A 22,049-nucleotide genomic window follows, 5' to 3' on the forward strand; every position below is an offset into this window, starting at 1 on the left:
GATATATTTGAGAACATTTTGCCTACTGTAAGAAGCAAATGTAAAACATAACTACTGTGAGAGTTTAGAAGAAGGAGCACACTTTGATGAGGCAAGCTTTTCCAGAGGACCTGGGATCACTCTGTGCTGGGGGAACAGTCATCTCCTATCACAAGTTCAGGGCTGAACAATCCCCCAGCCTCCCAACACGTGCCTTACAAAAAGCAGTACAATAGTATTTCCTTGCTGAATTCAGGTGACTCTGAATTTGGTCTCTGGAGGAGTGCTCTCCTCTCAACCAGAATTCCAACTCTTCCTCCTTCTCTGGACGTCATCCACCCTGTCCCATAACTTGTCTGGCCAGTGGCACACGACCTACCTCAGCCTCTGCTCTCTGCATGCACCACGCCTTTCTCAGGAGTCGCCCGCCCCGTGCGCCTGCCTGCACCCTACCCTTCCCCCAGGTCTTCGTGCCTTGCCACTCCCGTTGACCCACTCTGCAGCGCTGAGTGAATCTGGCTATGCCCCCCAGAAGTGGGGCGAGATGTAGTCCTGTTTTCAGCCACAGTGCTCTCTCCATCAGATTTCAGATAAGCCACACCGAGGTTTTCCCAGCCCTGAGCCCTAGGCAAACACAGGATCTCCCCGAGAAGCTCGTTGTGGGGCGGGGAGCTGGCTCCCTCCGCCAGCTCGTCTCTAGCGGGCGGGTTTCTGGCGCCGAACACGTTAGAGAAGGCGATGGGGGCGGGCCAGCCGGCGAGGCTGCCCCTCCGCCTGGTGACGTCCCAGGGGGCGGAAGAGCGACTGGCTGGCTCCGCGCCCTCCCAAGCCCGTCCGGTGCGGGGTCCGTCGGTCCGCCAGAGATGCTGCCGCCGCCGCTGCAGCTGTGCACACCGCTGAGGGTTCGTCCGCTGCACCGCGGTAGCGCCCGGGCGGCCGAGGGCGCCCCAGAGCCGGGCCATGCGGCCGGGAGGCGCGCTGCCGGCCGTGCTGCTGGCGGCGCTGCTGGCGGGGCTCCGGGGCGCGGCGAGTCGCCTGCTAAGTGGTGAGTGCGCCGGGCCGGGCGGGCTCGGCTGACGCCCCCACTGCGCTTTCGGGGCCGCTGCGCTTCTTCTCCGGCCATTCGTGGCCTGAGTCCACCCTGCTAGCGGACTCGGCCGTCCCGCGCACGCAGCGTCTAGGGGAGCAGTAGCCCCGTGGCCGGACCCGTGCCGGCTTCCTGCGTACCTGCCTCGCTCGCAGTGCGTTCCCGGCCCGAGGTTACGAGACTTCGGGGGACGTAGGCTGGGTGAGGCAGTGAGCACAGCTGCCTCAGTGGGCTCCCGCTCCACTAAGCTGCCTCAGTGGGCTCCCCCGCCACTAAGTGCCGCACGGCCGACCCCGGCACCCCCATGCAGGTGGGACTCGCCAACTCCCTCTTCCTGCCCCCCACCCGGGGAGGTCTCCTGACCCCAGAGACGGCGGGTACAATGGGAATTCTGGGTCCGCTGTGCCGTGGAAACCTAGCCTGTTACTCCTGGTCTTTTGGGGCTTGGGGGGAGGGATGGTTGAATCCCGTGCCTGGAAGATTGGGAAAGAAGCCTAGTTTGCGCGGGACGAGTCCCGCCTGACTCCGAGGAATGACTCTCTCTGCTTCCTTCCTCCTGCCGTGTCTCTGCAGCCTCGAACTTGGATCTCAAACGAGGTACAGTGCTTTGCTTCTCTCTCGCATGCGTTCTGCATGGCGTGCGTAGACGGACCGGGCCCCTTTCCCTCTCAGGTCCGCCTCGCAGGCGACTGACTGGCCAAGAGGGATGGAAGAGAATGGGAACATGCGCTCTGTTATCGTGCTTGAGCGGCTGATTTAAAAAACCTGAAATTGGTTTCAGGCTGGAGTGGGGTGCTGGGCGGCAAAAAGGGAGGTACTGAATTGGGCTGCTTGGCTTCTGCCGTTGATCCTAGGAAACAGGAGGCCCTCCCCTGCCCGCCCCCTTTCCTGCAAATAAGAAGAGAAAGACACTTCCTGAAGGCAGGGGAACCAGATGTGCCCCTGGGCCACCTGCCAGCTCTGGCTCTCTCTCTGGCACTCATCAGCTGACTTGGGATATGTGGCCAGGCTGGACCATTCAGGAAACTCCTTTAAGGTGTTATATTTTCCCTTGATAATCCAACAGGGTTTAGTAGTGACTACCAGTAAATTCAACTCCAGTTTATGTGTTGCTGGTCACTTGTTTTGGGGTTCCTGGGGCTCATGCTTTGTCCTGTGCTGGCTCATGTGGAGTTGCCTGTAAGGACTCATGAAAGCTGGGCTGTCCCAGCCTTCTCCCCAGGGAGCAGCCCAGCCACAGCCTCTCTGGAATACCTCTTTAGCGACAATGCCCCACTTCTGAGGCCTCCTATTTCTCTGGCACTCCAGTCCTATTAGAGTTTATTTAACATAGCAGAATGACACAAATAAAGAAGATGCAAAAGTCTTATAACTTGTTGCTTATTGAGAATTTCTTTACCAATGCAATGAAAGAAGAAACAAAATAAAAGCACAGGTGCTTTCTGTACTATCTGGATGTACTCTGTTCCCACTTAGCATGGAAAATGCAGTTAACTGGCCTTTGGCCCTGTATTCTGGGCAGGGTTGACAATAATAAATGCTATTTGGCTCCCTCTACAGCTACAAAACAAATTAGGAAAATGAGAACATTCCATAAGGTTTGGAAAGAGGTTCCCAAACCAAAATCCTTTACCCCTTGCTTATGGCAGCCATTCACACCCCCAGCCCACGAGTTGGCTCTCCTCTTGTTGAAATTTGGTTTTCATTTTGTACATCTGGATCTAGAAACCTACTCTGTCTGACCCTGAGGGCTAGGAACTGGCATTTGATTCCATCTTCCCAGCACTTGATCACAGTGCTAGGCATAGACTATGCAGTCAATACATGTTGATTAAACAAAGAAATAATGAGGCTGTTTCAGGTGCAGCAATGCTTCAGGTACCCAAATACTAGCTAGGGCGGTGAACGACTGGTTATTTGCTCCTCAGTGGAATTTCACTTCTGTCCAATGTACTCTTCCACCCTACAGGTGTCAGTCATATGAAACACATTACTGCGCTCCCAGTGCAACCCAAACCTGGGGGAGTGACCAATACAGTTCACTGGTTACTTGCATGCTTTTGTAATTAAATCTGGGCTCTGACTTAGGCAATGCTGCTGATAGCTGTGTGACCTTAGCCAAATTCTTTAATTTATCTAAGCCTCAGTTTTCTCATCTATAAAATGTGGCATAAGCAATATCTACATCATGGGCTTACAATGAGAATTCAATGAGATAAATAATGTATATAAATATAAAACACCTTAGCATAGGTCATGGCACATACTGAGAGTTCAGTAAACCTGCGCTGTCTTTAGGCAAGATCAGCAGCAGAAAACCTCACGGATTTGATGCTCGTAGCTTCTGCTTAAACCATGGATTGGGTGAATTCTCATTCCAGCCACATAGGCAGAGAGATACAGGGTAGAAAAGCCCACACTCAATTTCAGAATGCCTGTATTTTCTGAAGGGAGCATCAGAGATGACTCACCTAAAGCTCCAAGACTCCCTAATAGCATGAAAGTGATTTGTGTGCCTTTAAGTGAAACCTTAAGTTTTCACCTACCTCTCTTTTAAAGGATAGTCAAAAATGTCTGCTGTTCAAGAATCTGTAATGGAACAAACAAAACATGGAGTCCCTACACAATATAGTTTAACTCACTGCATCTTCATGCTGTCAGCGTTATGAATTTGCTCTTAATACCCTAACTGACATTACAACAGTCCACAAATGAGTAATCAGAATTCTTGCCCTAGGGGATGGCTTCATTCACATGACTCCAAGCATCTTGCCCTGGTACCCTTTGGAGAACACTGAAATAAGTTGACTTCTTTTTGTTCTCTAGGGCAGCCAGTCTGCCGGGGTGGAACACAGAGGCCTTGTTATAAAGTCATTTACTTCCATGATGCTTCTCGAAGACTGAACTTTGAGGAAGCCAGAGCAGCCTGCCAGAGGGATGGGGGCCAGCTAGTCAGCATCGAGTCTGAAGATGAACAGAGACTGATAGAAAAGTTCATTGAAAACCTCCTGGCATCTGATGGCGATTTCTGGATTGGGCTCAGGAGGCATGATGAGAAGCAAAGCAACAGCACAGCCTGTCAGGACCTCTACACTTGGACCGATGGCAGCATATCAACTTTCAGGTAAGTGTGTGGAACCCACAGTGGCTAACTCACCTGACTTAACTAAAAAAAGGAAGCAGGCGAGCTCCAGGGTGTTGGGGCATGAGGAAGAGGAGAAGGCCTACCCAGGCAGCAGGCCTGAAGAGATGACAGCACCAGAACAGCCTTGACAAAGCAGTGTGGTGAAGGTGGTGAGTCAGCCTCCATCTGGGCCGGACTCCTCCTATCCAGAGAGCCCTGCTCAGGAGGGTGTGGCCCGGAGCATTGTTTCAGTGGTGTGCAATGCTTCAAGCCAATGGCTCTGGCTATCTGGCTCTTCAGACTAGAACTCCAGTGAAAGATTGAATGTCTGGGGGGCTAAGATTTACGCTAGGACCTCAGACCACAGCAATCATAATGACGGGCAAGAAATCAGAGCCAAGACCTAATTCTACATATTGGCCAAGAGAGGACTTAAGGAAGCCGGGAGTTTGTAGAACCCTCCTAAACCCACAGCATCAAGACTGACTCATTTCACAACCCACCCTGGACTATGGCATTGCTATCGCCTCCCCACCCCCACACACCCCAAGAAATGCAGTGATAAGGACAAACATAAAAAAAATATCAAATTAAAAGGCAGACATAAGGCTGGGGAAATGTTGTAATAAATTTAACAAGGAGTATCTGTTTTATGAGTTTATATAAGTCAATAAAACACTAAACATCTACTTAAGTTAATAAACCCCAAAGATAAAGAGTCAAAGGACCTAAGCAAACATTACAGAAAATACAAAATCTAACTGGCAAACAATCATATGGAAAAAGAAAAGTTTAAACTCAATCAAAAGAAGGAAGGTTAAAATATTATCTTTTTTTTACCTATTACATTTGAGACAGCATGTCAGCATCTGCTAAAGTCTAGCCATTATGCTGATTAGATCCACATCCTCATCTAAGTTCCAGGAGTACCTCCTCCATGATTCTCATGGGCATTTCTTCCTGGGAGAAACTTAAGAAAGATGGTTAATAGACAGACTGCATTCTCCACCACTGCATCTGGTTTCACGGCCACAGTGAGAGAGAGTTAGTCTTCTCTGCTGTCCAGTCCTCATTCCCCTCACACTCTGCTCAGGAAGTGGGAGGCCCCAGTCACCTTGTACTTCTAAGGCTGCGGTGATGGCACTTTTCCATTAAACATCAAAATTGGGCACTTGAGTACCAACAGGTACCTGAGTAAATAACCTGAGTGCCAAACATATTTCTCTCTGCCCATAACGTGTAACAGCAGACATACTTCCTCCTCATGATCAAGGTTAGTTACCCTCTGCCAAGATAATGAATCCTACCTGCTGGTCCCTGGGCACAAGGATCCCAGAATGCCCAAGTGGCAGCCATGGCTCATAATTAATAAGGTTCTTGTTATATTTTCTAATGAGCATCCTTTGGGTATCAGGACCTTTAAACTCAGAGAGTCCAGCATTGCAGAGACCAGAAGTACAGATTCCCCACCACTGCAGCTGGTCCCAGGGCCACAGCTGACATTTATCCATGTCCTTCCTCTACTGTCCGTGACAGTAATAAAGCTATTGCTGCTTCTACCCCTAGGCTCCCAGACCCATGGATTCTTACTCTCGGGAACACAAGGTGATAACAGAGGTCACAGATGCAAAGTGTACACTGCATCTTGGAGGATGGTGCTCTGTTCTCACAAAGTCTTGCCCCTAAGCTAGTGCTTCAGCTGTGTTTTCAACAGCTCTGTCAAGCCGGCAGCTTCAGGAGAGTATGATATATGACACGACTAGCAAATCCCACTCCTTTACTATAAAAGTAGGCCCCTTGGTCTGATGAGATGGTACTTGGGATTCTGTGCTGGTAGATAAAATACTGTGTAAGCCTTTGGACAGAGATGCAGACTAAGGCCCTGAGGCAGAAAAGACAAACCCATACCCAGACTCTGTGTCTGTTCCTGTCAGAATGAATCACTGTAAGGTGTCCAGTGGAGTGAACTTGCTACCGAGTGCCAGGCTGGGCTCCCAGGGTTGGAGCTTTTTCAGGAACTGAGCATCTGTCTCTATTGGCGGCAGATTAGATGTTTGGCAGTCTCTAGATCATTCTTGGAGAGTAGAGACCAGTAATGTTGACTCCATGCATGGCTTCCATCCCTACCACCATGGCTATTCTAGTAGATGTCCATTGCATAGCACTGGGGCAGCTGGTAACAGGCTGGCTGACATCTACTAGCTGAGTCGTTGTGTCTCCTTCGTTGTTTAGGGCTTCTTCCATGCCAGATGCTTTCTCATGGCCTTTACCATATGACAGTCTCTTACTTTATGCCTATTTCCATCTTTCTTGTCATATCACTTTATCCAATAGCTCCTTATCCCCATACTTTTACTCAAGATCATTTTTGAGTGGGGCTCTGGTGCAGCTGTTGTCCATCTGAGCTGTACTTCATACCTGGCTGACCTAGCCACAAACCAAGCTTGGGCTGGCTCTGTCAACTAGATACCACATAAGGGATAGATACCACTTAAGGGATCCTCTTATACAGCTACAGGTGTGAGCTGAGGAGGAGACTGTGGTGCAACAATGGGAGATGTCATGGCAGTCTGCTGTACCTACTCATACAGTGCCCTGTGGTCCTACTCATACAATGCTCTCAGTCCTATATAAACCTTTTCCATCTTCTAATGGATTGCTTCAAGGCCTGCCTGACCTGTTACTATGTGTTTCTGATAGTTCTTCACTCATGATGGGCAAGTTGGATTAAATGGTCTCTTGGTGCTCCTTGCATAGTAGCAAGCCAAGTGATTCTCAGCTACAGATGGAATGGCTTTGCTACAAAATCCTAGGGGTTTGTATTGTGATTCTCTTCATTGGGGCTTTTCATAAATTCTGCATGGCATTATTTTTCCTACCACTGATACCTCTAAGAATAGGGTCTACTTGGTCATATGGTCCAACTGGCAAGTCTGTGGGAACCACAGCCCAGATGTGCTTCAGAGTCCTTTTTAGTCCAGGACTCCACTCAAAACCAGCTGTGTTTGTGTCATTTGGTTTTTTGGACCAGAGCTGTATTTCCTAGGTGTGAAAAATGCTACCTCTAGAACCTAAAGAGGCCAGCTAAGTGCCATGCTTCCTTCATCAAGTTATTGCAGGCTGCTTCAAATTACTGCATGAACTCCTTTAATTTGAAAGGTATGTTCTGGCATTCCCTAGATCACTAGACACCTATACATTTTCATGAAGTGCCAGGTTTCTGAATCTTCATAAGGTTTATCTCCAACCTTTGGAGCACATGAGTCTTACTAAGGCCTCCAATATACTAAATGCTTCTTTTTTTCTTTTAATAATTTATTTATTGATTTTAGAGAGAGGAGAGAAAGAGAAAGGGGGTGAGGAGGAGCAAGAAGCATCGACTCATAGTAGTTGCTTCTTGTACATGCCTTGATTGGGCAAGCCCAGGGTTTCGAACCAGCAACGTCAGCATTACAGGTCAACGCTTTATCCACTGCACCACCACAGGTCAGGCCCAACTGCTTCTTGCTCATCCGATTCAATGAGCATGGTGTCAGCAATATAGTGGGCCAGTGTGATTTTCTGCAAGATATCTAGGCAGTCTAAGTCTTTTCATATCATATTAGTGCAGGGGGCAGGAAAGTTTGTATAGTCCTGAGGGAAGACTATACATGTGTACTGTTGTCCACTCCAAATAAATGCAAACTGTTTCTGATTCATTTTCCTAATAAAGATGGGAAAGAATGTGTCCATTAAAGCTGCATACTAGGTGTTGCAAGCCAGTGTGACTCGTAATTATGCAGGTCTCCAGTAGGAATGGTGGAGGATTAGAAAATAAACACGGAGAAAAAAAGAATGAGATTAGAAGGACTCATTGCCATGACTGATGGTCTGCAAGAGTGAGCCTGCACCCCCAAAGCACTTTATTTATAGTGCAGAGAGAAAAGCCATTTGCGGAACAAAGAGAGCTCAGACACAAAGTCACATTTCCAAGGTAAACTAATTCTCACAAGTATAGAAACCCCCCCACCACCATGCATAACATCTTAACTTCACAAAACAAAGGGTAAAAAGAAAACTGCCTCCAGTATCTTTAAGGGACATGGGGAATGGACAAGTAGAAACCGTCAGCATTATAGCTAACATGGAGCTGTGATGAAGGGCATGTAGATTGCCTTTACCGACTTACTCAAACAATCAGAGGTTGTGGGGAAGAGCTTAGCCCTTTGGCTTAAGCCTTAAACTGCGAGGACTTTTGTCAGCTTGCAGTCTCCCATACTAGGTACCAGGGGCATGTTAACCTGCTCTAGCAAAGATACCACGTAAGGCATAGCACTGCAGTGATCTTCTACTGGCTTCAGTATTATCACTGAGGATTTGCCTGTTTTGGTTTTTTTGTTTGTTTTTTGCAGAAGGCAGACTAGTGAATTAAACAAAGATATGATAGAGAATATCACCCTTGCATTTTCTACTTTTTCTACTCACTATTTTCTGTCATCTCCCCCTGAATAAGACATTGTTTTTATTTACTCTCTTGAAGAGAGCAGGGAAGAGTGTAGTTTCAGAGGCTTCCACTTGGCTTTCTCCACTATTATAGCTCTTACCCTATAGGCTTTCAATTTATATATTTGAGGGCTTGGCAAGGACCACTGAATACTGGATCCAACTGTGTGCTGGTCCCAGGCCAGGATTCCACTTGATACCTGCACCCAAAATGCTCCCACTCTAATGTGTAGCTTTGATGAAACCTCAAGTCTTTGGGTATCAATGTCAACTTATACCTTGTGTCCAAGTCTTTATAATAATTGGGTTTTCTTTTTTCTCAGTGCTTGGTTATTGGAGTAAGTGGCTATAGGTCCTTTTTGGAGAACAGGGGAAATTATGACCATATGCACTGCCATGGTGTTGCAGGGTCTTTCCTCCTTGGAACCTAGCCTCTCCTATCAGTGAGTTCCAAGCCTTAAAGCTGGCTCAAGTCCAGAAACCAAGTGCCAGCTGTAATAGTCCCTGTATTCTATCATATGTGAAAAGAAATAACATAAAGCCATAGGCCAGTGGGAAGGAGAACAGGTCAGTGTAGGAGGCCCACCAGTGGAGTTAGGAAATAGCCTGGAGGTAACTAACGAAGTGAAGAGCCCAGGCCCAGACCAAGGGCATGTTAACCTGCTCTAGCAAAGATACCACGTAAGGCATATGGGGGGCGCCCGCTGTCCAAGCATAGTGTCCAAGCAGTGTTGCAGAGTGAGCTGTTGTCCAGGCACAGAAAACCCAGGGGGTAGGTACAGCAGATGATGTTCCTTTTGGTAGATGTCAACATAGCACTCAAGCAGAGCCATAATGGGGTGCTATGAGGAGACCTGTTTCTTAGTTATCTCCTAAGGAGGATCTCTGGCAAGAGTTATGCAGAGTAGCAGGGCTCAGCTAATAATTTGAGCATCAGGGCAAGATCTGAATGCTGGAAGGAAACAGCTTGGGTGGTAACAGACAGACTAGAGCCCAGCCTTGGGTCAATGTATGGCGTGGGTGCTCATAACACTTAGACTCTCTATGGAATCCAAAATCTGGCACCCAAATTTCCAGCTGGATGGCAGCACCGTTTATTCCAAGTACCACTGGACAGTGGAGCCGAGGCTGCTAATGCAGCCCATCCAGGATCCAGGGAGACAAAGATGAGAACTTTAGCAGTGGAGGCTGACAGAGGGCTCATCAGCCTGATGAACTAAAAGCAACTAGACAAAGCTGCATGGCCCCCCTTCTCTCGTCCCTGTCCTTCCCTGCTTTGCCTGCCTCTACATTTTGGAAAGTCTTCCTAGGACTAGGAAAGTGTGAGGAGATAAGAGCAAGGTCAGTTCTGGATGAGATACAGCCTGCCTCTTCTCAGTGCATCTGATTTCTAAACAAAGGAAAACAAACCCAGTTATGAAAAAGCAAGAAAGAAATAAGATATCCAGGCTGCACCACTAGCTGCTTTTCCTCATAATTACTTTGCAGACATCATATGGTAATTTATTCCTCCCTCCCTACAAAGAAGTTGTGGCGCATGTCAGATGATTAGTTGTGATGTCCTTATTATAACACACGTGACTGTTCTCACTGGCAGTACTTCAGTTCCTCTCTCTCTCTGCATCGTGTTCTAAAGCAGAATCTTAAGTTCACGGCTCAGTGGAATCTGATGGGGAAACAAAGGCTTTGACGTCATGTGGTATCCTTCTCCAGTTGCCTCCACTGTTGACCCCTTTCCTACAGGAACTGGTATGTGGATGAGCCTTCCTGTGGCAGCGAGATCTGCGTCGTCATGTACCATCAGCCATCAGCACCCAAGGGCCTCGGGGGCCCCTATATGTTCCAGTGGAATGACGACCGATGCAACATAAAGAACAATTTCATTTGCAAATATTCCGATGGTATGAATCCGCTTCCAAGTTATGTGGCTGAATCTCAATTTTCTTTCCCATTTCATTAGCAGCTGCTAGTTTCAAGAACTTACGTGGTCTCTGAGAAAGCTTCTTGCAAATGCCAGCAATATTAAACATTGGGGATTCTTGTAAAGGAAATGTAGTGCCCCTTCCTTATTGAGGAGTAATGTTAGCAAAGGAGAGGGGTGTCAGGTTCTAGGAGATGGGATGAAGAAAAGAAGGGGTCTAATTTAAGTATAATAAAGCAGAATTGTGAGAACTTCAGGAAACAAAAGAACCTCTACATAGACAATTGCAAACTCTTATTCTTTCCTTATGTGGTGTTGGCTGTAGGAGTTTGGAATAAAGAAAAAAATATGAAAAGAAGCTGGCCATTGCTCCTATAAGTCTTCTAACAGCCATTTGAGATTATTTTCTAGGGCTTTAAGGAAACAATAATGATCAGAGGTGATAGATGATAAAAATAACACCAATTTCACAGACTTTGAGCAAAGAGCAGAACATCATTGAGCTCAGATTCCCAGGCCACCCCTGTATACCTTGCAGATTCAACTGGCATTTGCTTCTAGATCTGTTAAGGGTTTTCACTGTAAGACTATAGTCTCATTCTGCTGGAGTTTCCCAAACTCCTGCACTATAACTTACTTGGATCTAAACTTGAAGGGATTTTTGGTCTGTCCTTGAAGTTTCTCTACTCCCTAAAGCCAACTGCTTGGCTCCAATTCTACATCCTTTCCTGACAGGAGTAGAATGGCTTGTTTTATCTAGTTGGTTACTAAATAGTTCTATCATTTTTAAATTGTTTGAATTGGACTATGCTTTTGAGGCAATATTTGCTATGCAAAGGTTTCTTTCCTTTCTACCCCCTAAAATGAATTCTTTGCTCTGGAGTCCTGGCCCTACCCACTATGCAGTTATCTTAGGCAGGGTGATTGCAAAGACAGAGGCTGTCTTAGTGGGCACCTTTCAGAGCAATAAAAAATGAGGGGTGGGAGAGACTAAAGAGAACAATTGGCCCTGGCCGGTTTGCTCAGTGGTAGAGCATCAGCCTGGCTTGTGGAAGTCCCGGGTTCCGTTCCTGGTCAGGGAACACAGGAGAAGCACCCGTCTGCTTCTCCATCCTTCCCCCTCTCCTTCCTCTCTATCTCTCTCTTCCCCTCCTGCAGCCAAGGCTTCATTGGAGCAAAGTTGGCCTGGGTACTGAGGATGGCTCCATGGCCTCCACCTCAGGAGCTAGAATGGCTCTGGTTGCAACCGAGCAACAGCCTAGATGGGCAGAGCATCACCTCCTAGTGGGCATGCGGGAGTCTGTCTGTCTGCCAACCCACTTCTCACTTTGGAAAAATACAAAAAATAAAAAAAGGACAATTAAATGAAATATAAAATGATAACATCTGGGTGGAGAATATATGAGAATTCTTTGTACTATTGCAAATTTTCATAAATCTGAAGTTATTTCAAAATAAGAAATTTTAAAAAAATTTCATCTGGAAAACCTTCCATTGCCTCTCAAAACTGCCTGTTTACAAGTTTGTCCCCTTTACCACATGGCTGGCATGAGGTCTGAAACATATGTGTTTGGCCAGTTAATCCCTGCATGTGACCGATTCAGGGAAGGCTATCCAGAGTGGTTCAAACAGGATGGCACACCATCCATTATGCCAGAGTGGCAGGGACTGGTTGAAAACACCTAAAGCTAGATTTGACAGCACGGCCACAGAGTAGTAGGTGGCATACTAGCCAGCTCTGAACACTTGGTAACTTCTGGGGTAAGCTAAGGCATGCGCAGACCCAGTGAAAATCAGAGACAGGTTTTCAGAGGCGAGAGAATCAGAGACAGGTGGTCAGAGACGATGCCTTGCAGACATACTGTGGGACTAAAGGAAACACTGCGTTAATGTGCTGATTGCTGCAGCTTGCACAGTGAATTGGGCCGTGGAAAAACAGGACAATGAGTAGATCATGTGATGTTATTGAATTACTTTGTATTATAACATCAGCAAATCAGTATTTATCAATATTGTCTTGTATGTCCATATCTTATGGCCAAACTGTAGAGTATAAGAACCTTAGATGAATGGGACCATTTCTCATTTGCTATTTTATCTTCATTAGCTAGCACAGAGTTTGTTTCCTTGTGATTTTAATTTTCATTTGAATTTATTTTATTCAAATCCCAATTCGGCTACTACTTAGTAGCTGATTCGAATGAGTTGTGCAACCTCCCTGTACCTTGGTTTCCTCATGTACAAAATCAGAGTAGTAATAGCACCTACCTCATAGGCTGTTATCAGGATAACTTGTGTTTCTTTCCAGAAAACACTTGGAGCATGATGTTTCTGTCATATAACATGCGCTATAGAAATGTCTTTTTTAAAATAAATTAATAGATTTCCATTACTTCTACAAATTCATGAATATATGAGAAGATGATTAAAAGTTTTTTTCTCTCTGAATGGCTTTGGCATTCTGGGCTTAGAACTGTGAATTCTGAAATCTTGCCCTTCATGACCCCATCCCTATAAATCCTAGAGCATCTGATTAGCATAAGAAAGTGACTGCCTATACAAGAAGTTGGCACACTCACGGCCAAAAGTAAAATCATTTGATATAGGCTGTCCATGCAACCTGACTTTCCTGAGGCTCTGAAATAGTTAGAATGACTCAGGGTTCTAGTCTATACTTAGGGGTTGGCCAGTGGTCTGCTTAGCCCCTCAACTACTTCCATTGCTTGGAGATCAGTGTTTGTTGCTTCCTAAAACATCCCAATAAGAATAGTTAAAATGTCTTAAATTGCTTTAAAATAACTCAGGCCTTAGTGGAGTGGGGGAAGAGTAGAGGTTAGTGTTGAAACTAGAGTAGCCATCTGTTGATAAGAGTTGCCACTGAGTGATGGATGACACATGAAGGTTCATTATACCAGTCTTTCTATTTTTGTGTATATTTGGAAATTTTCATATTTAAAAATTTCAAAATACTTTTTAAAAAATAAAAAACATGCCCAAGCAAAGCTGGGGAAAGCTGGCTTTGTGCACAAGTGATCGCTTTGGTTTACTAACTTTCTTCCAGGCATCTAGTAAGACAAAGGCAGTTTATTGCATAACTGAATGAGCAAATAAATGCATGCCAGGATCTGATTGGTTTCATTCAGATGGAAATTTAGTTATTATATTCATTTTTGTTTCCTTCTGCTACAGAGGAACCAACAGCTCCTTCCATGGGGCCAGGAGGTAAGCCTGTGTTTTGGTCTAATTCACAGCCCTTCTTCATAGGTTTAGAACCATGTGGTCTTTCTGTTGGATGGTCCCTGGTGTTAACCCAGAACATGTAAACAGGCATTTGCCACATCAGCAGTGACTAGTAATTCATTAATCTCGCTCTTTGCAACTGTTACACTCAAAGCTAAAGTGTAACAGTTGCAAATTTGGTTATGGATGTTACTTGTCATTATTGACAATATAAAGGGAATAACTTTGTCTAATGAAACAAGTGAACCAAACTGATCAGTTATGGTCCCAGAAGTGAGTCCTTGACTCTTCCCCTAGTATTGTATGAGCCTTACTGCCAGCCTGATAACTTCAGTCAGTCATGCAATAAACTACCTTTGTCTTACTAGATGCCTGGAAGAAAGTTAGTAAACCAAAGTGATCACTTGTGCACAAAGCCTAGCTTTTCCCCAGCTTTGGGCATTTTTTTATTTTTTTTAAAGTATTTTGAAATTTTTAAACATGAAAATTTCCAAATATACACAAAAATAGAAAGACTGGTATAATTAACCTCCATGTATCATCCATCACTCAGTGGCAACTCTTACCAAGGTTTCGGTGCATGAATCTTGGCAGCAAGAGTCTCACCAGAAAGATAAAGACAGCTAAACCTCTAAGACAACAAATTGTCCCCTTTGTTAGGTTGCCAAAGGAGGGACTCACAAGTCCTAATGAGTGTTATAAGAAATGTACTTATGCATCTTCAGAACAGATGGGCTGAGACCCTAGTGGCGTCAGCAGCCGGAGGAAGAGAAACCTCAGCCTATCTAGGATAGGGTTTGGCGGTATTTCCCACCGCAGGGGCAAGACTTCTGTTACCTGTGGCAGTTAAACAATGGGGACGGGTGCTGACTAAGTAACTAAATGTTCAGAGAAGTGATGGGGGATGACTAACTGGCAGGATGTCCTGTCCTAGGGTCAGGCAGAGTTAAGATAGCAATCAGGATTGCTCAGGTGGAGAGTCACGGGAACTGCCCTGGCCCCCGGTCACCTAAAGTTCAACCTGGCTAGTTGAGGCTTTCGGTAAGGGGTCCTGGACCTGAACCTAACACCCTTTACTTTTCTGTGTTTCTAAATGGCACTGGTCAAACTGCTTGAAACCGGTAGGACCTCAGGGAATATTTGGATTACGGTACCTTCCCCCAGGTTCTCAAGTTCATGTGTCTGTCTTCAGGTGAAAGAACAGAGCTAGCCACACCCAAACTTCCAGAAGACACAGAGAAAGAAGATGCCAAAGAAACATTTAAAGAAAACAAAGGTATGTACAGAACTCTCCAGGAAACATAGATCATGGGACTCTCTTGATCTAAAATTACCCACAATTGCATTTCTACTTTCTTTTTTTCCACAGCTACTTAAGAACGGAACTAGACAGGGCATTTGTGACTTTGCAAAAACTGCATGAAATGTTAGATTTTGTCACTGAAATATGCAAGTGGAACTATTCTAAGACAATGGGGAGATTAAACTACATGGGATAAAAAGTCTGCATGGAGATAGAGCCTTGGGAACCACCCAGAAGTCCTGGGAGGGGGATGGGCAGAGACTGAAAGAATAGCTGTAGAGAAATAAGAGCAGGCCCTGGCCAGTTGGCCCAATGGTAGAGTGTTGGTCTGGTGTATGGATGTCCGGGGTTTGATCCCTGGTCAGGGCACACAGAAGCAACCATCTGCTTCTCCTCCCTTTCCCCTCCCCCTTCCCTCTCCCTCTCTTTCTTTCTCTCTCTCTCCCTCTCTCTCCCTCTTCTCCTCCCACAGCCATGGCTCAATTGGATCAAGAGCATTGGCCCTGGGTGCTGAGGATGGCTCCATGGAGACTGCCTCAGGTGCTAAAAATATCTCAGTTGCCAGAATAGCCCCAGATGGGCAGAGTGTCAGGGTTGCCAGGTGGATCCTCATCAGGGCGCATGCAGGAGTCTATCTCTCTATCTCCCCTCCTCTCACTTGGAAAAAAAAAGAAATAAGAGCAGAAGGACCCAGACCATGATGCATAATACACATAATTAATATTCATTTGTGAAACAAAAAGAGGAAATGGGCAAAAACATTTCAAAAGTTAAATCATAAAAGATAAAAATGAATGGGATGATAAACTGGAACACTAATGGACTTTCAACCTCGACTCTCACCTTGAGTTTCAAGAGGGAGATCCGGGTTTTTGTCACTGGGCAACTATAAGAAAACCACTTAAGTTCTCGGTGCTTCCGTTCAATCATTTGCATAATGGAAGTAATAATATTTTTCTCACCTACCAGAGAAACTGTGTCCATAAAATAAAATAGGATATTGCAGTACTGCAGTTAAATTCAGACACTAGCCACCCCAAATTAGCCCACACCCTACAAGGTTAAGGACTCAGACTCCAACAAGACTGCTTTCACATCAGACATCAGCCACAAGTTCTGGGATGCTTAGGCTACCTGCACATCTAACCAGCTGACCATAAATCCAGGGGGTGCCTGCAACCTCTTCTGGTTCAGTAATTCAGGAGAATCATTCTTAGAACTCAGGAAAATGCTATACTGATAACTACATTTCATTATAAAGAATACAAATCAGGATCAGCCAAATGAAAAATACATAAGGTAAGGTCTGAAAGGCTCCCAGTGGGGAACTTTTGTGTCCTTTCCCTATAGAATCCAGATGTGTTCACCAACTAGAAAGCTCTGTTGAGCTTTGGTGTACAGAAGTTTTATTGAGGTATCATTACTTTAGCATTATTGATTTGATCATTGGCCATGTAATAGAACTCAGCGTCGAGGTCCCATTTCCTCTCCACCTGCCCCCGACCTGAGACATCTCTGTCAGCATAAACTCTGAAATGGTCTGAGGGGACCAGGAATAACAGTCACTCTTATTATCTGAAAATTTCAAAGATTTAGAGCCCCTCCCTTCCAGGAACCAGGGACAAAGGCCTACCAAATTTGTTATTCCACAAAAGATAGTATGCAAAATTGTTTTGATAAAAGTACACAGTGCTCTGCAGGAGGTGGTTGGAATTTTTATTGCTCTTTGTTGTTATGGTGGTATTTAAAGTGGGTTTTATTTTGTGTGTAGGGGGGTTCAGCTTCACAGAAAAACAAAACAGCAGCCTCTGGATGGGTAGGAATCTTGGACCAGTAAGAATAGGAAAGGGGTCAGCCCTCAATCCTCGATTCCTCCCAAAGCCCCTTGAAAGAAAATTTCTCTTGTTCTAGGACTTAAAGGACAAAAGAGGTCAGTAAAGCAGACTTTGAAGCAACTTCCACTCCTCCCCCCTCACTTCTCTTGGGCCCACTTGGATCCAGTTAGTCTCAGTCAGAAATGAGGGGAAGGTTCTATGCAGGGGTCCCCAAACTTTTTACACAGGGGGCCAATTCACTGTCCCTCAGACTGTTGGAGGGCCGCCACATACAGTGCTCCTCTCACTGACCACCAATGAAAGAGGTGCCCCTTCTGGAAGTGCGGCGGGGACCGGATAAATAGCCTCAGGGGGCCACATGTGGCCCGCAGGCCATAGTTTGGGGATGCCTGTTCTATAGTCTGATCCATGGGCTGCATGTGACTTTCTCCTTCCTGGTAATAACCCTGAGACTCCTAACTTGCTTCTTTTACCCTCCCTGTCCTTCACTCCACCTTGGGAACTACCATTTCTGTCTTCAGAGTCAAAGACTTCAACTGTGCCCAAGCAGTCCCTTTCTCATTAAGGGAGAGAAAGGATAGGGAGAAAGAATATCTTTTCTCTAGAATAAAAATTAATTAACAACACTGCCCTTCTGACATTTTACATGAGATTCCAGAATTAAAAAAAAAAAAAATTTAACAAGAGAGACAGACAGATAGGAAGGGAGAGAGATGAGAAGCATCAACTCATAGTTCTGGCACTTTAGTTGTTCATTGATTGATTTCTCATATGTGCTTTGATGGGGAGGGGGGGCCTCCAGCAGTGCAAGTGACTCCATGTTCAAGGCAATGACCTTTGGCTCAAGCCAGCAACCATGGGGTCATATCTATGATCCTATGTCAAGCCAGCGACCCCACACCCAAACTGGTGAGCCTACACTCAAGCCAGCAACCTCAGGGTTTCGAACCTGGGTCCACAGTATCCTAGTTTGATGTCCTATCCACTGTGCCACGACCTGGTTAGGCCAAAATTTAAATTTTTTTCTCTATTACCAAGGATAATAGGACAGGTAGAAAGTGCTCATTTTTTAAAGTAGATGCTCTTTGCCTGACCAGGCGGTGACGCAGTGGATAGAGCATCGGACTGGGATGCAGAGGACCAAGGTTTGAGACCCCGAGGTCGCCAGCTTGAGCGCGGGCACATCTGGTTTGAGCAAAAGCTCACCAGCTTGAACCCAAGGTCACTGGCTCGAGCAAGGGGTTACTCAATCTGCTGAAGGCCCACGGTCAAGGCACATATGAGAAAGCAATCAATGAACAACTAAGGTGTTGCAACGCGCAATGAAAAACTAATGATTGATGTTTCTCATCTCTCTCCGTTCCTGTCTGTCTGTCCCTGTCTATCCCTCTCTCTGACTCTCTCTCTGTCTCTGTAAAAAAAATAAAAATAAAAAAAATAAAAAAGTAGATGCTCTTTGGAATACCCTGTGTTGATCATGTTGGTTATGCTTTTTCTTAAGCCTGTTTTGAAGTATATAAAAGCATCACTAATGTGTGCTTTACTTTTCAGAAGCTGCCTGGAATCTTACCTATATCTTAATCTCCTGCGTTCCCCTTCTCCTCCTCCTTGTGGTCACCACAGTTGTATGCTGGATTTGGATCTGGAAGAGGAGGCAAGTAAAACCTTCATCGGGTAATCCTTTGTGTCTTCTGCACTTTGAGATTTGGACATTGCCTCCTTCACTTAAATTGAAAGCCATGGCATGTCCCAGAAACCACCACTGCATATTTAAGAGTAAATTCTCTGCCATGCTCAGGACATTTATAAGTACCAAGATTTCTGCTTAGTTGTGATTGAAAGTGATCTTGCACTCTTAACTCTTTTATATGATTTGAGGGGTAAAACTGTGTCATCTATATCAACTCACCCCTCAATGAAGTGCTCTCTTAAATGCATGCTCTCACTACAAAAAAATTTCGTTGGGTGAGTGAAGGAATGGATGGTGAGCCATAAGAAAAACATCTCTTTCAAAGCATTCTGGAAAACATATGAAACTAAATCCCTTTTATTCAAAATGAAATAGCCAAATACTCTTAATTGATTTTTCTTTCCATTGGATACTTAATTAAAGATTGCTATAAAATAGCTATACCAATAGCTTAGCGCCACTCTGTGGTTCATGTGCTGAGATTATTTAAGTGCTCAGAGCCTTTTAATTCCCCATTACTATGGTACACATGGGAGAAGACTAGACTGGTATGCCCACTTTATAACTGGAGAACTAAGGTCCAATTTAAGATTTGATGCCCTTTGATGACCAATTTAAGATGAATTAGTCAGATTCCAATGTAGAACCTTCTTCATTTAATAACAACTTCCTTCTAGAATTATTGGAAATAAAGCAGTTAATACATGCAAAATGGGCATATAGTAAGCACCCAAAAATGTTAGCTCTTACTATTTTAATCTGAAAATAGAATTCCGTTCAAAGAATTGCAGATATGTTTTACCTCTGTTTACTTTGCATTGGTTCTGGCCCTTCCTTACTCCGTCCATTCAGCACCCACCAGGACTTGGGGATAGTGACTCTGAAGCTGGGGTCTTATTTCAGAGGTGGTAACGTTTTTGTGCCACAGACCCCGGGAGCAGTCTGGTGATGTGTATGGACTCATTCCCAAAACAATATTTTTTTTTTCTTTTTTCTTTTTTTGTATTTTTCTGAAGCTGGAAACGGGGAGAGACAGTCAGACAGACTCCCGCATGCGCCCGACCGGGATCCACCCGGCACGCCCACCAGGGGGCGACGCTCTGCCCACCAGGGGGCAATGCTCTGCCCCTCCGGGGCGTCACTCTGCCGCGACCAGAGCCACTCTAGCACCTGGGGCAGAGGCCAGGGAGCCATCCCCAGCGCCCGGGCCATCTTTGCTCCAATGGAGTCTTGGCTGCGGGAGGGGAAGAGAGAGACAGAGAGGAAGGAGGGGGGGTGGAGAAGCAAATGGGCGCTTCTCCTATGTGCCCTGGCCAGGAATCGAACCCGGGTCCCCCGCACGCCAGGCCGATGCTCTACCGCTGAGCCAACCGGCCAGGGCCCAAAACAATATTTTTTAATGCATAAAATAAAAATACATTGAATTGCAAGGGAAGCAATTATCCTAACATATAGTTTAGCAAAATATTTCCAGAAGTGAATGTGATATAGTAATACATGTGCCTCTTTATTAATGCTTCTTTATTTAGTGGTGGGTATAATGATCATAATTTTGAAGTAGAGGTAAATGTAAACTATTTTAAAGCATCTGTAATAACTGCGATATGATATGAAAATATCTATGATTTCTATTGTTCATCAAGTCGGAGATATTACTAATTCTACTCCGGCTTATTGCCTATTTAGAATTGAAGAACATGCTTAATTTCACTGACAGGAGAAATGGTATTTAATGTGATATTTTCCCCATCATATTCTATTCATGGACCTTTTGGGGTTCTGAGGATCCCAGGATGAGCGCCTCTCTTCTGTGCTGTAGCAGCCAGCAGTGAATGGTGGTTATACAGTCACTTCAAACATAACAATACTGTCCTGTTTTGTCACCCTACTCTACTCAAAGAAAGCCCTGACCTGTTAAATTTAGATAGCTGAGCTGTGCAGCTTGTGACTGCCCAGGATGACTTCCTCCTATCTGACCAGGAGGCACAGGGGTACTCTCAGTCCCCTTGTCTAAAGTACTCAGCCCTGTTTTCTCTCCTAGGAAACGGGAGCAGCCAGGCCCCAGCACAAAGGAGCAGCATAGCATTTGGCCCTCTCCTTGCCAAGGGCACAGCCCAGACCTAGAGGTTTACAATGTCATACAAAAACAAAGTGAAGCTGATTTAGCCGAGACCCGGCCCGACCTGAAGAACATTTCATTCCGTGTGTGTTCAGGAGAAGCCACTCCTGATGACATGTCTTGTGACTATGACAACATGGCTGTGAACCCGTCTGAAAGTGGATTCGTCACTCTGGCAAGCATAGAGAGTGGCGGTTTTGTAACCAATGACATTTACGAGATCTCTCCAGACCAAATGGGGAGGAGCAAAGAGTCTGGATGGGTGGAAAATGAAATATATGGTTATTAAGACATAAGAAAAACACTTACACTGACAAGAACAGGAGAGAAAAGAGCAGCAAAATTCTTCTATTGTCTATAAGGTAAACGCTCAGAAGCACTATGAAAATGCTGTCAGGTCCTGAAGCCAACCCTGTGACCCTGTGATCCCTGTTAGCCCTCATTGAATCCCCGAGATGTGGCGTATCCTTATCCCAGTTCGACCTTATGAGAGAGCACCTTGCCCAGGGTCTGGCACATGGTAGATAATAAGTGTCAGTTGCTTGGTGATAGCTGACTTGCAAGGGAGAGTGCTGTCATGGGCAGGGATGAGGCTGTGGCTGGGGGACTTCGGACACCCACTTCCCTCTAGGTGCTGCTTTTCTTCTGCATGCAGCAGCCCATGTTATCACAAAGGCGGAAATTACAGACGATTTCAAAGGCCACACATGCTAGCATTGGGCTGGCCTGCACATCAACAATTCTTATATCTCTTTTTGTCAGAGAATCAGAGCAAATAAAAAGCAGGATGCAGAATGTGACGGTGTGTCGACAGCACTTCCTCTGCATGTGGTCTCATGGAACCTTTTTAATTGATCCTGACATCCAAATTTGAAAATTCTTTAGAAACTAAAAATGATATTTGAGTCTTGGCTTGTAGGCTTATTTGTGTTCCCAGCCCTGACACTGCACTTTGTTCTGTCTGTGCATTTGTTTTAGTGCAGCATTGACATAATATTACTAATAATGATAACAATTCTTCCCTTTTATTTTAGGAACTTGACTATTTCCAATATATTTTTTTTACTCAAATCCAGAGAAAGGTTTCGTGGCCTAACATCAGTCATTTACCCTTTGAAGGTCTGAAAGCCATTATAATTTTTTTTAAAGTGAGAGTTGGGAACATAGACTCCCACATGTACCCTGATCAGGATCCACCAGGCAACCCCCATCTGGGGCCAGTGCTTGTATCAACTGAGTGATCAGCACCTGAGGCCGACGCTTGGACCA

At 45.4% G+C, this 22,049-nt stretch overlaps 1 protein-coding gene across 4 annotated transcripts; it reads left to right on the forward strand.

Moving 5' to 3' along the window:
- Nucleotides 1-781: 781 nt before the first annotated feature.
- On the forward strand, nucleotides 782-21,580 carry LAYN (layilin). Of its 4 annotated transcripts, XM_066371647.1 has the most exons (8): nucleotides 782-1,024; nucleotides 1,640-1,663; nucleotides 3,893-4,190; nucleotides 10,416-10,573; nucleotides 13,783-13,815; nucleotides 15,026-15,109; nucleotides 18,523-18,625; nucleotides 20,703-21,580. In XM_066371647.1, the coding sequence occupies exons 1-8, from the start codon at nucleotides 940-942 to the stop codon at nucleotides 21,067-21,069; spliced, it is 1,152 nt and encodes a 383-aa protein (XP_066227744.1). In that variant the 5' UTR covers nucleotides 782-939; the 3' UTR covers nucleotides 21,070-21,580. The 4 variants fall into 4 exon arrangements, with proteins under 4 accessions (XP_066227744.1, XP_066227746.1, XP_066227745.1 ...); XM_066371649.1 differs by lacking the exon at nucleotides 13,783-13,815 and having other exon boundaries at nucleotides 783-1,024; XM_066371648.1 differs by lacking the exon at nucleotides 1,640-1,663 and having other exon boundaries at nucleotides 783-1,024.
- The last annotated feature ends 469 nt before the right edge of the window (nucleotides 21,581-22,049 follow it).

The sequence above is a fragment of the Saccopteryx leptura genome, chromosome 1 (assembly GCF_036850995.1).
Source record: "Saccopteryx leptura isolate mSacLep1 chromosome 1, mSacLep1_pri_phased_curated, whole genome shotgun sequence".
Classification (NCBI taxonomy): Eukaryota; Metazoa; Chordata; class Mammalia; order Chiroptera; family Emballonuridae; genus Saccopteryx; species Saccopteryx leptura.

Excerpts from the sequence above, each read along its gene's own strand:
- LAYN (XM_066371647.1), top strand. The coding sequence starts at position 940 with ATGCGGCCGGGAGGCGCGCTGCCGGCCGTGCTGCTGGCGGCGCTGCTG. Across the intron at positions 1,664-3,892 it reads GAACTTGGATCTCAAACGAG|GGCAGCCAGTCTGCCGGGGT; the intron begins GTACAGTGCTTT and ends TTTGTTCTCTAG. Across the intron at positions 13,816-15,025 it reads TCCTTCCATGGGGCCAGGAG|GTGAAAGAACAGAGCTAGCC; the intron begins GTAAGCCTGTGT and ends GTCTGTCTTCAG.